The 15,076-nt window shown below is 45.4% G+C and overlaps 1 protein-coding gene across 1 annotated transcript in view; it reads left to right on the top strand.

Moving 5' to 3' along the window:
• Positions 1-15,076, top strand: part of CFAP61 (cilia and flagella associated protein 61) — a 244,628-nt gene that overhangs the window by 163,037 nt on the left and 66,515 nt on the right. The window contains exons 20-21 of the mRNA XM_061126429.1: positions 3,563-3,727; positions 10,521-10,699. Of these exons, the coding sequence (XP_060982412.1) occupies positions 3,563-3,727; positions 10,521-10,699 (344 nt within the window). The remainder of the gene's footprint in view (positions 1-3,562; positions 3,728-10,520; positions 10,700-15,076) is intronic.

A 15,076-nucleotide genomic window follows, 5' to 3' on the forward strand; every position in this document is an offset into this window, starting at 1 on the left:
TGCGTTGCAGGAGACCCAGGTTTGATCCCTAGGTTGGGAGGATCCCCGGAGAAGGGCATGGCAACCCACTCCAGTATTCTTATCTGGGGAATTCCGTGGACAGAGGAGCCTGGTGGGCTACTGTCCATAGGGTTGCAGAGTTGGACATGACTGAGTGACTTATATTTTTCCACGAGACCCATTCTGACCACACAATTGTCTGCAACCAGTTCTCCAGGACACTCCAGTCCTCCTCCTCTGCTTTCTTCCTTACTACTGAAATCCTTGTAAATATACAATTTGCCTTTAAAATGGTTGATTCTGAATCCTTCAGCTATATTGCAAACTCCACAAGGGCTGGAATTTTTTTACCTTTTTGTTCACTGATGGGTCCCAGTGTCTGGGACGATGTTCGACACTTACCAGGTGCTCAGTAAATTATGTCAAATGGATGATGGTTACCTTCAAAAAGTACCTACCAAAGTCCCCTCCACCAGGGTGTAGACAGGGACTAGATAACATAGCCATATAAGATGCTTCTGGATGGGGACCAACATGTTATCCTAACCCACAGAAGCTACAAATTGAAACATCAACAGGATGCTCCCTTTCAAATGGTCCTCAGATCACGATATAGGAAACTTTCTGATCATGGAATTAAAAAATAGCAAGTGTGCTGACATCTGTAAATCTAATTATTCAAATTCCTCGTGCTAAATATTGGGTTGGCCAAGAAGTTCAATCGGGTTTTTCCATACTAGCTCCTGGAAAAACTTGAATGAACCTTTTGGCCAACGCAATACACATTCTGAACTTTTCCATAACCAGTGTTTGGATTTATTATTGCCATTACTATTTTTTGAAGAGCCGTGTTTTGTCCCCTTCCCCCATGCCCCCACACTGTCCAGCCTCTGGTGGAAGTGCTAATGACTTACCCGGGATGCAACAGAAAGGGAGGCACTGGGAGGAAGGGGGAACAGGCAGAGGGAGAAAGCCACTAACTAGACGATCAGCTCTGAACCACTGAAGGTTAATTACGATGCTCCTTCTTCCGTGAGTGTCACAATAAACCCTCCTGAAAACCTCTGAAATTCTTTCCCATCCTGTAGGGTTCCAATTCCATGAAATGCAGGTCTTCACCACACTTACATTTATTAATATTCCCCTGGAGTTCGCTCCTAATTTTGCACCTGGGACCTTAGGCTAAGACTTCCGATCTCTAGGTTTGAGGTCACTGCAACTTTGAGCCAGCAGGCCACTCTGCATTTCTACTTTTTTTACCCCCTCCTTGTTACCTGTCTCCGGAATGTTCTATGAAGACAACTTTTCACATTATTTCTGTGTCAGGGTCAAGCTCACTTGAGAAACATGAAGTTTCCTTGACCTCCCTTCTTCAGTTTCTTCTCTTGTCTCCCAGAGAACCCTAGTGGAGATATTTCTCCGGTCTCCAAGCCATGAGACGGTCCCTGCCATGTGAGAATCTTAATATTCATTTACTGTGCCTAGGAAATAATTTTACAGGCAGAACACTTACAGCCTCCCGTATCTAGCTTCACCTACCTGATGGGTAAATTAAAGGAGGTCCAGGACGGTTTATAATATCCAAAACGAATGGGCATCGCCTGCCCAGTGATGTCCTAAACTGAGAAATGTCATTCTGTGTGGTCACAGGCTGTAAAAGGAAGCATCCCACATTTTCCATGCTTCCTGACGTTCCCTAAAGCCCCAGTGTTTCTGAGTGCCAGCCTGCTGGACAGAGCTTCAGATCTGAGCTCTGAGATATGAATTCTGAAGTTATCAACATGGCTGGCCGACTGTCATTACAAATAACACTCATCTTAGCCTTTCCCAAATTTCCCCTGAGCACTGTCATCTTTGAGCAGATCCTCATGTGACAAATCCCTGTGCGTTAACGAAATTTAATTTTTTCCCCATCTTGGATGGCTGACAGTACCACTCTATTAGGAATGGATGATGTCCCAAGTAGGAACAGTCCTTCATGGGTCTCTTCGTGAATGTACGAAATCAGTTAAACATCCTGTTTTCCTATAAAGGTACCAACATGGCTTTTTAAAAAAGAGTTTCATCTCACTCTCTGTTATTTTCCTGTGACAGGTCAGCCCCCTATTTTCTTTTCTTATTAAGAAGAAATTTTCTTGTTTTTTAAGTTTTGTTGCATGGAGAGATACAAAGTGCAGACTCGCTTCTTTTTCACAGGCCCTGTAACAGGGTCTAATGTGTATCCATTACCAGGGTTCTTTTTGTGTGGTGCGAGCAGACTCTACGCATGGATCAAAAAGAAAAAATGTTCTTCCATTACCACTTCAGAATCCTGTTTGCCTCTAAGCAGAGTAAACAGGATTGTGTATCGTTAACATTATCCGGACTAATACTCCTCACATATGCATCCCACTTGACCAGACAGCATCTCTTACATTCTCATATCCATTCCTCACAACCCTCGAGGTAGGTGAGGAGGGGTCATTATCTCCTGCTCAGAGGTGGAGATGGTGAAGTTCTGAAAAGGGGTGCAGAGTCCCCAGGACCCAGTTTCCTTGGCAACAGAGCAGGGACACAGACCCTGGCTCGGGGAAGCCTGGGTTTAAACAGACTCTCACTGTTCTGCTGTTCTGCACTCTCGGTCTTCAGAACAGGGTTATTAAAACGTCCTGTACCTGAGGTCACACCCTCCAGAAGATTCTGGAAACAACCCTTACAGAAATCTAAATAAACCCAAAGCCACAGGAAATCTACTTTTCTCCCATTACAGTGTTGTGTTCATCCTCAAATGGAACCCAGAGAAGCAAACCCGTCCATCCTGGACCTGCTCTTATGGAAGCAGAGGTCCCTATAAATCACCTTTGTCGTTAGGAGGGACTCCCCAAAGTCCCCAAGGATTGTACTGGATGCAAACATAATTCCCCAATTGACATTTTCTTTAAATAAAATGCATTTTGTTGTTTTGGCATGAATCCATACGCTTATTCTGGAAATGAGTCATTTATCAAAAAGCCTTCGCAGATGGGCGGGGTTCTCTGTATTCTGGGCCTCGACCCCTACCTTTGGGGATCCTCAGATGTCACTTTCTTCATCCTCATTCACTCCGAGTCTGTGGTCAATATGACAAGATGCCAGTTGTCAATATGACAGTTCAACAGCTAAAGTAAATTTACACCAGCCATGCATTGGAAAAAAGAGTATTAGAAATGATTACACACACACACACACACACACACCCACACACACACCAGCCATGCATTGGAAAAAAGAGTATTAGAAATGATTACACACACACACACACACACACACACACACACACACGCGCGCGCGCGTGCGTGCATGTGCACCCTCCCTGGCTGGACCGGCCTACCCCAAGCGAAACAATGTAGCTTTAATAGGAAGGTGTCAATTGGCGACTAAATGTCTCTCAAGGACAAATCTCCTAGCCTGCCCAGGTCCTTGTAAGTTCTCAGCAAGAGCGCAGGCTCGGCCCACCAGGGTCCCTGAACCAGCTCACCAGATGTCTAATTAATGCCCGCTGTCAGCTGCTCAGATGTCACTGATGGAGCCTCTCTCTCCGCAGCCACTGCTATAATGACAGAGATCATGAATTGATGTCGCTGTGCTCCTGGGTCAACGTGGTGGTTGCTAGGATGACTGCCATAGACCGAGCAGCCAAGCAGGTCATCGTTTCGAGAGAGAAAGTCGTGCTCTACGACCACCTCATCCTCTGCACCGGACGGCAGTACCAGGGAAGCTCTCGAGGGCCGGGGGATGCGGGGCGGGGGGATGGGGCACAGGTGGCCGGGCCCATATCCCAGGGCCAAGAGTGTTCCTCCCACCTGCACGCATGACCAGAACTGGGTCCTCCTGAAAACCCATTCCAAGAAAGCATTCTTCCCAAGGATAAAAACCGCAGCAAAATGGAGAAATGTCATCCTTGAAGCTGTGGTCCCAAAGTCGAACACTTGCCACCCACCAGAGCAGAATCCAGACTCAGCCTGTCATGCATCTACAGGAAATTAACTTTGCCTCAAGAGCCTATGGCTTCCCTGATGGCTCGGATGGTAAATAATCCACCTGCAATGCGGGAGACCTGGGTCCAATCCCTGGGTCCAGAAGATCCCCTGGAGGAGGGAATGTCAACCCACTCCATTATCCTTGCCTGGAAAATCCCATGGACAGAGGAGCCTGGCGAGCTGCAGTCCATAGGGTTGCAAAGAGTCAGACACATCTGAGCATCTAACACTTTCAAGAGCCTAACATTTGGCGATGGTGCCAGACTTTCAAGAAAGTGTTTCAGACATGCATACCTTCTGTCACCCTTGTGTTATTGTGTATCTTGGTTACAAAGCTCTAGGGAGTGTGGCTGGTGGCTTACCTGGTACTCTCCATCTGGGTTAAATTATCAAACCCTACTTGAGGAAAATGCCCCAGGATGTGACTGAAGCTGAGTTTGAACATTCTCACTCTGCAATGCAGCAGCATTTTGTGCAGAAATAGGTCATCTCTTTGATGGAAAGAGATTTAGATGATGGAGTCTTTTTGTTACATTTCCTCCAAGGAACTGGATAGGCTCCAAGTTGGGTTTATATGGAGTTATCCACCCCCTCCACCATGTCCCACGCAAGCACTGGTCGTGTTTTCCTGGTCCTGTCCCAGGCTACCATGGGGATTCAGTCATGGTTGAGCTGGTGGTCGTGGTGAGGACAGACAGCCTGGCAAACCTGAGCGTCACTTACTTCGATCACTGAACCCCAGTTACTGGTTGAGTGCACCTGGGGCACTTCTGAAATAAACCCAGGCTGGGCCCCGCCCCCAGAGGCTTTGTTTAATTAATCTGGGGTGAGTGGGACCCAGTCATCAGTATTTTTTTTTTTTTTTTGAATCTCCCAGTTAATTCTTTTTTTAAAAAATTAATTAATTGGAGGATGGTTTTTGCGATACATCAACATGAATCAGCCACAGGTATACATGTATCCCCCCATCCTGAAGCCCCCTTCCACCTCCCTCCCCACCCTTTGGGTTGTCCCAGAGCACCAGCTTTGGGTGCCCTGCTTCATGCATTGAACTTACACTGATTTGAGGCTAGGTTGGAGAACTATGGACTCGAACATTCTAGAACCTCATCTTACTTTAGAGCAGCACTTCTCCAGCTGTCCTATGCACACACGTCCCCTGTGCATCTCATTAAAATGCAGATGCCAGAAGGTTGGCGGGGGGTGGGTGTGTGGCTGAGAAATCTCAATTCTGACTTGTTTCCAGGTGAGGCCAAGGCCGTCAAGGGAACCCCTGATGGTCCAGCTCGGATCAACCTCTGAGTGATGTCTTTTCTTCCTACCTCCTCCTCCCCTTCTTCTTCTTCTCCTTCTTCTTTTAAAGAAATCCAATTCTCCAAGTGTAGAAAAGGATTTTTTTTTTTTTCTGGATGAAGTATAAAAATAAACTAGGTCCTTAAATATTCCTCTTTTTTGAACATGAAATCAGAAGGAAACAGCAAGCACTCCTCTGTCCCCCACCCCCACCCCCACCTCAGAGCTCCAGCTGCTCCCTGTGACCGTGGACTTGGGAAAATGTGAGAGGAGGCCCGGCCAGCTGTCCAGAGTCCCGGGCGCCTGCCCATGTGTGCCCAGCTGCCCCACGGCTTTCGTCTGTGGCACATTAAGCTCTTGCCCTTTTTACACTGGGCAACATGAAATGAAGAAGTGATCAAGAGTGTTCCAATTTAATTTTTCCAGAAGGACATGAAAACTAAAGGTACATAAGCTGGTATTTTTTAAAGGCAGCTGAATTCATTGGGAGCTTCCAGCTCTTATTTCTCTCCTTATTTCCTTCTCTTCCAGTCTCTCATGGTTTTGTCCCAATTCTGTGATTTAAAAACATACTAACAAACTGATGAAAGTAAGCGAGAAGACTATATGTTATATCTGTTATAAAATATAATTACAAACCTTAACCTCTAATTTGTCTTGTAAATGGCACGGATCAGTCTAAAATATCGTGCAATATTTTTGATATCCAGATCTACCACACTTTTTTTTTTTTAATGAGAAAATTCATGCACAAGCTACACTGTGTTGCAGGGTTTCTCATGAGGAGGGCTAGTCTCTACTTTCAAGCCCTCTCTCCAGGTTCAACCATTCCAAGGCATTTCCGTTATTCAGTCTTCATGGGTTGCTCCCCAGAACTCGCAGAAATGTGTTTGTAGTTTTCCCCTTGATCGGTCGACTTCTGATATGACCTATGGCCTTTCCATTTTGGAAGATGAAGATTTTTTTTGTTCACATTCAGCACCCTCTAACCCCTCCCCCTCAACCCATGTATGGATTAGTTGTTCTGATTGCTGAGCGCACACTGGTTCTGAAAAAACTGTGTGCAAGAGCTTACAACTGGGGTCCCTGAGCCCCCTCCTCAGCTCTTGGCACATCATGCAGACCGAGAGAAGCCTGCCCCCACGCCGGGCTGTGGGTCGTCTCAAAAAGAGGAAAGATAAAAGTGTGTCAGCCTGAAGTCAGATGAGTCAGCGTGGCCATGGGAAAACCATGGCTGGGACTCCCCTCGTGGCAGTGCTCTGGGGAAGCCAGGAGGCGGGGCAAAGATGGGCAGCCAGAGGGTAAGAGCGAAAAGATAGATACACGGGGCAACAGCAAAAGGTGTCAGGCAAATTCATACAGCTGTTAGGAGCAGCAGCAATCGTCACATCCAGCAAAGCAGAATTAACTGGAGAAATGCAGGAATCCCCATTTCACAGATGAGGCAACTGAGATGCCGTGAGGCTGAGGCCCAAGGTCAGACAAGACGAATTGTCCACAGTCACAGCAGGGTGGCAGATTAGGGGCTAAGGTTAGAGCCCTTAGGCTCCAGTTCTTCATCCTTGCCTATCTCTCTCCTCTCTCCCTCTTTCCCTGTCTCCTTCCCCTTCCTTCCTCCTTACCCTTTCCTTCCTGCTCTTTCCCATAGCTGTGGTGCAGAGGTTACCCTTGATGGCTTTTAAAAGTTTTCACAACACACAAATTCTGGAACTTAATACATATAGCTAGAGTCAGATAAACAGGTTGTTGTTTTGTGTTGTTGTTGTTGTTTCATTTTGTTTAAGTTTTTTTCTTTCTTTAAAAGTATCTGGAGAAAAGCAACTCAGTTCTGGTAAAGTGGCTTCCAGGTGTCATCAGGAACCCAGTCCCATCTGTCTTTTGTTATTCTGCCTTTAGAATGTTTTTCTATCCTCAGCATCTTGTGGTGGCTGCTGTGGTTCCAGCCATTTCATGTGCAAGAGGCAGGAGAGAGGAAGGACTAGGGCAAAATGACTTTTCCCACTGCCTTCTTCCCTCCTGCTTCCAAGGCATCCCTCATCAAAGATGCCTGCTTATCTCTCTTGACTTTGTAGGTCATAAGTGGGGAAATGTTCCAACTGGGCATATGTCCCAGGAATCTGTTACTAAGAAAGAAAGGGAGACAGAGTAATGGTAGGCCACCAGCATCCCCTACTGCCGTGTTAACTTGTTGAGAACAGGGTGGCCAACAGGCTCCCACCAGCAGGTGATGCTCAGTCCTGAATCACTGGAGTGGTTGGGAAGTCCCCTGCTTCTCTCCAGACACAGTTTAGTGCCAGGTTAGTGGTGGCAGAGAACCTCTGGTTTGGGGAGCTGGTACTGATGGGCTTCTACATTGAATGCCCTCCTATTGAACTTTACTCCCTCCTTTCACTGATGACATCATATGATTTTCCCCCATAGATCCTTTTTGACGTATCGAGTTCTGCTAAACTCTGTGTGGGCAACTTAATTAGTTTGGTAACTTAAAAATTCTAGCTTGAGTTCTGCCTGTTTTGTGACATGCCACTGTGCGAATATGAAAATACATTATCCCTTTAATTTCTAATTCTTTATAGTTTAGAAATGTGCAAAAACAACTCCACCCGCTTCAGTGCACAGAAGAATTATATGGATCTTTAGGCGGCAGTTACATCACAGGATTATAGCAAACTGATTTTCATTTTTGACCTTATTCCTTTTTTCCCCTCCTTTCTGTGGTTTTATTTTTTCCGTCTGAGCACATGCTATCTGGAATGATAAGTTTAAAGTTTTATAAACTGAACGGCTCTCAGTTTGCTCTTCAGCTCTGCCTTTTTCTGCCAAGGATTTTTCCTGATTTGTTAAAGCATGATTTACTAAACTGATATAATGTTACCCCAATTTCATTTTCTCTTAACTATCAGTACAGTGCTTTTTATAGTTCTGATAAAGTTTCAAACCTCTAAGGCACAGTATTCCACACTGTGCACTTTAAATCACTCACCAAAGCCCCCGACCGCAAATGTGCTTAATACCAGAATTTTACTGTGATATTGCTAAATACATTATATTGCTAATAAGAGATTGCCACCACAATTTTAGTTGTGATGCATACGTGCTTGCTAAGTTGCTTCAGTCGTGTCTGACTCTTTGCAGCCCTACGACTGCAGCCCGCCAGGCTCCTCTGTCCGTGGGGATTCTCTAGGCAAGAGTACTGGAGTGGGTTGCCATGCCCTCCTCCAGAGGATCTTCCCGACCCGGGGATCAAACCCGCATCTCTGACGTCTCCTGCATGGGCAGGCAGGTCCTTTACACTAGCACTGCCTGGGAAGCCCTTTAGTTGTGATAAATGACCATAGTTTCTGGCCAGCCTCCTCACAGAGAAAAGACATTCAGGTTTAAAAATTGATTCTGTTTTTTTTGTTCTTTAGTCCCACTTGAAATTGAATTACATACATCACAGTCGTGTAGTCACACTTTACTATTTCTCTTGAGGAAGGATGTACCAGCAAGTTCTCCAAATGTCATCTGGGGTTTAGTGAAGCCCCACATGCTCAGGCACCAGCCAGCATTCACATCCCCCTCATGGCCAGGGGTTGCTGGTGGTCCTCAGGGGAGGAAGAGCCTCTTTGAAGTCCGTGTTGGTCTCTGCGGCCAGTGAACACTTTGCCCTCTGTAGCCGTAGGAGTCTGGCCTCACGCCCTTAGGCCTCAGGCCACAAGCGAGCAGAACGCTGGCTCCTCTGATAGAAGCCAGGCTGCCTGGGTGTTTCGCCATAGGTTCCAGCCTCGCCATCTCCCATAATCTCCACCTGGCCACCAAATGCTACCCAGCAGGGCAGCGAGGGGCCACCGGGCACACCCGTCTCACTCTGCCCTTTAACTTGGCTTCCATGACGGCGCCTGTCTGTTTGATTTTCATTTGAACCAAAATAATGAACAAATCAAGAGTCCACATAAAAAAAAAGACACCAAGTATCTGGCATTTCTTGAGAGATGAGATCTGGCCAACCAGAACCCCGAGACTACCCTGGCAGTGACTGGATGGAGCTGAGTCCAGGTTGAACACTCTGGCTGGGGTCCGGGCCATCCAGCTCATCACAGCATCCTGGACAACGAGGACCAGAGCCGGCCAGCATCCATGATCATGCTGGTGCTGTTACTTTCCCTGCGGCGGAGGAAAGCATCCGTCTTCACTCGTGTCTGTGTCAAAAGTCAGGGAACAGGAATTATACTGGAAGGGCTCTGTGCTGAGTGGGAGAGAGAGAGAGAGGGTGAGGCTGGGGAGGAATACTTCTTTGAAAAAGTGAGAGAGAAGTCAATAATTTTCACAAGTAAGTGGTAGCCCACTTCCCTCATTTGGTGTCTCGACCCTCTGTGCACTTGAATTTCAGTCCCTGATACAGTCGCTTCCATGCAGTTTTTTTTTTTTTTAATCAAAAATGGCCACATCAAATGCAGTTCCACAGACTCTTCCACGGCCCCGTCCCTCCTATGGGAGCAGGTGGATCCTGATTTCCCTTCCCTTGACCCTGGCCAGACCTTCATGATGAGCTCCATGACTGAACCTGTCAGGAGAGCCCCTGCTGGGCTCCCCAGGGCCAGGTTAGAGAAGACCGTGAGCCCTCTGGACTGCTGACCTCTCCCAGGACGTGCGCCCTGGAACCCAGCCACCCGGTCGTGAGGAAGCTCAAGTCACATGGTGTTCATGTGGCATCATGTCCCCCACCCCAGCTGGGACCAACCTCTAGACACAGGCTGATAATGATTTGTCATCTGTTTAAACACCCACCCTGTCTTCTTGGGGAAAGAAAAAGGCTTGAGTTCATCTCCAGGTGATTCCAGCCCTTGGCCGTCAAGTCCCCACCCCCAGCCTTCAGGTCTTCCCAGCTGAGGTCTCCAAAGAGACCTCCTGTCCCCCACCTTTGCCCTGTCTGCATGGCTGACCTCCAGAACCTGGGAGCCTCCTGAGGGTTTCTCATGACCAAGCTTTGGAATAATTTGTTACGTAACATCAAGATGACCAGGGCAGTTCCTTTTGAGAATTAGCTCCAAGTGGCCATTTCACCTGTCTGGTTTTTGTTTTGTTTTGTTGTTTTTTAAATTAAAACTTGATTCTATCTGGAGACGGATAAAGGCACGCCTGTACTGGGCATTGCTTTGTTTATGTGAATCCGTCAGTCAGTGAATTAATTACTGTTTGAACGCTTCACCTGTTACCACCGAAATAAGCATCTCTCTGTAATGCACCTCAGGTCCCATGTCCGACGGAGGTGGATATTAGCCTCCATCCGACCAACAGAGAGGTTTCAAACAGCTGCCTGCGGCGGTACACCGGCCCAATTCCCTGCAATCATTTCACCCTCAACGATGAGGAGGATTGCCTGAGGGCCCTGGCCTGGATCAAGAACAAGTCCATCACGGCCGAAGGTAAGGATGCTGGTTCCCGTGCATCTTTTCAGAACAGCATTTTCTTTCCATAATGAGTCTTATTCTTCGTCTAGTTCCAGTGTATAATTAGTGCCTAATTAATTCCAACCAAATCATTCATCTGTCATGCTTTGTTTTCCAGATTAATTTACAACTTGTTGTCATTTTTGGATACCCAGCATGTTTGCCGGGGGAAAGAAAAGGGCTGGAGATAGTTTAATTATCTATAATTATTTTATTACACGAAATGAATATCCGAAGAGCAAAGCATGGCTAAAATCATTAACTAATTAAAGAATAATTTAATAAGCAAACATGTTTAGCAATTATATGGAAAATATGTCTCCTTTTGTGAGGCTGAAAAGACCTCGGAAGAAAAAGAAAGGTCTGAGTCGTAAGGGCTCTTTTCTCTCACCACCCATTGTTCTCCGTCGTGGTTGCCCGCACAGTCGTTCCCACAGACGCACACAGTCAAGTCGCCTGCCACTTTCTGCATCCAAATGAGAGGGGAAAGCATTTGTACAAATGCCTCTGCCACTCAGAAGTGTCTTCTTAAGTGTCTTCCTCTCTCCCACTTGGGCTCATGGAAATTGTTCGACTAATAGAATAACCAGAACAGGGCCTGGCTGCCGGTTTGTCTTGAACTGAAACCCAGGAGTCCACTTTTAGAGGTGACTTTCTGCAGCCTCTTCATTTTACTGAAAGCACAGGGAGGATCAGGGCCTTGGTCAGGTTATTAACTACCTGCAATGGGCTGGTCTTCTAACCCAGGCCTTCAATTCAGTCCAGGGATCGAAGGATCACTAAGTGACTGGAGTATGGGGAATCAGTATATATACAATCAAACATATTAATCTATGTAATGTATTTATTTAAATATAATTTCATCATGTTATTATAATTAATGTTAGTTATTATGACTAACAATTAGAACCCACCTGCCAGTGCAGGAGATGTAAGTGACACAGGTTTGATCCCTGGGTCTGGAAGATCCCCTGGAGGAGAGCATGGCAACCCACTCCAGTATTCTTGCCTGGAAAATCCCATGGACAGAGGAGCCTGATGGGCTACAGTCCATGGGGTCGCAAAGAGTCAGACACGACTGAGCAACTTAGCACACTACATTGTAATTAATGTTAATTATTATAATCAATGTTAGTTATTATAATTAATATATTAAAATTATATACTTTCTTCTAATTTTTAGTGGAACTTTTTGGTTAACTCTCAAGTTCCTACACTTACTTCATTAAAAATAAAAAAATAGATATCAAAGGGAATTCAGTGCATTGCTGAATTCAATTTTTTAATACTTAAAGGCTATTTGAATCAAAACTTATATGTGAGATTGGCCTGTTTTCTCTTTTATGCTTGGCTTGTCCAGTTTTGAAATCGAGGGTATGCTAGTCTCACAAAATGTTTTGGGGAATCTTTCCACCTTTTTCTGGGGTCAGAAATACTTTGCATCACCTAAAAATTAGACAGGAATAACCCATAAAACCAACTGGGTCTGAAATCTTTGGGCAGGTGTGGGAGATACATATATATATATATACACACATATATATAATTACATATATATAGCTGTATACTGGGAACCCAGATTAAAACTTGATGAAGTATTTTAATATTTGCATTAGCACTTGGTATTATTTTCAGTTTGGATCTGTATGTATTTAAACCTGTTTCAATATTTTAGCTGTTCTTTAATCACTGCCCTATGACCTAAGTATACCTACGGAATCAGTGACTTTTACCATAAAGGGCCAGATAGTAAAAATTTTAGACTTTGCAGAGCATATGGTCTCTGTTCCAACTACCCAACTCTGCTGCTGTAGCAAGATAGCAGCCACTGACAATGTGTCAACGAAGGGGCATGACTGTGTTCCAATAAAACTTTATTTACAAAAATAGGTGAATCATAGGTTTCAGAACCCTGCCTTTATCCATACAGTCTGTGACATTGCTGTCTTTGTTGTTTAGTCACTCAGTCATGTCCAACTCTTTGCGACACCATGGACTATAGCCTGCCAGGCTCCTCTGTCCATGGGCATTCTCTAGGCAAGAGTACTGGAGTGGGTAGCCATTCCCTTCTCCGGGGATCTTCCAACCCGGGGATCAACCCAGGTTTCCTGCATTGCAGTCAGATTCTTTACCAGTTGAGCCACCAGGGACCCATTTCATCAAGTCCAGACCTCAAAATGTAACTTAAACTTGCGGAAAACACAAAAACCAGTGATTCAGTACAAAATATGATTATGTCTTAGGACTGTGCTCAGTCCTGTTACAATGTAATATTTTAATTGAGCTGTTGGCTGTTTTGAGGGCTAGGATTCAGGAGTCTTTTGACCAAGCAAAGGACCTTTGCATGTGGCAATGCAAGTTTTTTTTTGTTTTTTTTTTTTTTTTAGCTTCTTTCTACTCTGTAGACCTATCAAGCCTTCTCTTGGCCATATTGCCTTGTCAATGACCATCAGTCGAACAGGAATGGTGATTGTGGACTTTCCTGTCTTGTTCCTATTTTAGATGGAAAAGTTCCCACTTCACTTTCATCTAAAAGTATGCCTTTTAGCTATTTCTAGTTTTCAGTCACAAATAAGTGCTGAATTTTGTCAAATGCTTTTTTCTGCATCTATTGAGGTGATAAATAATTTTTTCTCCTTTCTCCATTAATTTGGTGAGTTACCTTAATTAATTCTTTTTTCCTTAATTAATTTTTGAGTGTTGAACTAACTTTGCATCTTGGAATAATTCTTAATGGGTCAAGATGAAAATTCCTATATCCTTATTCCTGGAATCAGAATGCTAACACATTTAGAAGAATTTTTATGCCTGTGTTCATGAGGGGTACTGGTGTACAATATTCTACAATGAAATTTCTTAACTCTGAATGCTTATGGAAGAGTACTTAGAAATTCCAAAGCAAAAAGTTCTTGGCTTTCAAATGGGGGAGGAGCATCCATGCTCTTGCATCGCCTTAACTAGTGGCCAAAGATGATGACATTCTGGTACCACTTAAAGGGAAATAAATGGTTTTGCAAGATTTAAGAATGTCTCCCATTAGCCATTGCATAAAACCCATTCATGCCTATTTTTGTCTACTGAATGAACAGGTTAGGAAGTTGGTAGACATTAGCTTCCTATCTTAAGAGTAGGCTGCTTTCCAGGTCCATTGCTTAACGATACTCCTAGGGAATCTTCCAAGTGGGTCGTCTAAACAGTCAGAGGCCTGCCTCAGGCTCTGGAAAGCATCTGAGGAACCGATCCAGCCAAGTTCATTCAACTTAGGCTAGTGACCCTTTTCAGAGGATGCTAAGAGAAGTTGGGAAGAAAAACGTTAACCTCCTGCCTTGAGGAAGCTCTTTCTCTGTTGCTTTTCCATAATTAGAGCCCTATTCAGATGAATTCAATTAGTCCCATTCCAGATATCTTCCTCACATGGGCTGCTGTGAGGAGCAAACGAGATTAATAAGCTATTTCATGTCCAACTCAGGGTCATGTCTCTTACATGGTAAGAGTTCAGTCATATAGGCTGTCCTTAGCCTTGTTACCACCACTACCGCTGTGCGATGGGGTTGTTGCTGTGCACGAAGGTTCCCTGGGTGTACATCTCAGCCCCTGCCGTCCTGCTGATGGTGCAGTCTAGCACTGTCTCTACACAAAAGATGGAGATCCATGTACACCAGGCACCAGTCTGGTTGTAGAGGGGCATCACGGTCTTCATGGGAGCCCAGGAAAATGTGAAGTTTGGAGACAGCTTCCCCAAGGAGGGAGGATTTGAGCTCAGACTTAAAGGAGGGCAGGATAAGCAAGGGAAGAGAGAGGCTGGGGACATCTGACTTGTATCCAAAACCCATGGCCCAACAACTTGGGTCGGGCAGACTCTGTGAAGGGCAGCAATGAGATGGGAAAGTGGAGGGGTGAGGGGGGAACCTCAGTGTCCAGCCAAGTCCGGGTTTAACTGATTATGTTTTAGAGGTTGGGGTCCCAAGGGTGATGCTATGCATGCAACAGCACTTCAGAAAGGTGAACCCCCGTCTCTGGCACCCACGGCGGGGTGAATTGGGGTTGGAGGTGGGGGCCACCATGCTGGTGGAGAAGGGCTGGAAGCAGCCACCTTTGATCCATTTGGTGGTCCTGTTGGCACAAGACCGCATCTAGCTTATTTCCACATCAGTGATGGGCCGATGGCGTTTGAAGCAGGAAACTAGAAGTTGGCACTCCATGAAACGGAGGAACAGGGTTTTGTTCCCGCATCCATTACCGTCACTCTGTCTGTCAGCTCGTGGTTCCTAATTACGCCAGAAAGAATGTGGACGTTTTTCATCAGAGTTAGCTTTTGCTCCCTCTGTGCTAATTCTCCTTTTTCTCGGTAGT

Source organism: Dama dama, chromosome 23, assembly GCF_033118175.1.
Source record: "Dama dama isolate Ldn47 chromosome 23, ASM3311817v1, whole genome shotgun sequence".
Lineage (NCBI taxonomy): Eukaryota > Metazoa > Chordata > Mammalia > Artiodactyla > Cervidae > Dama > Dama dama.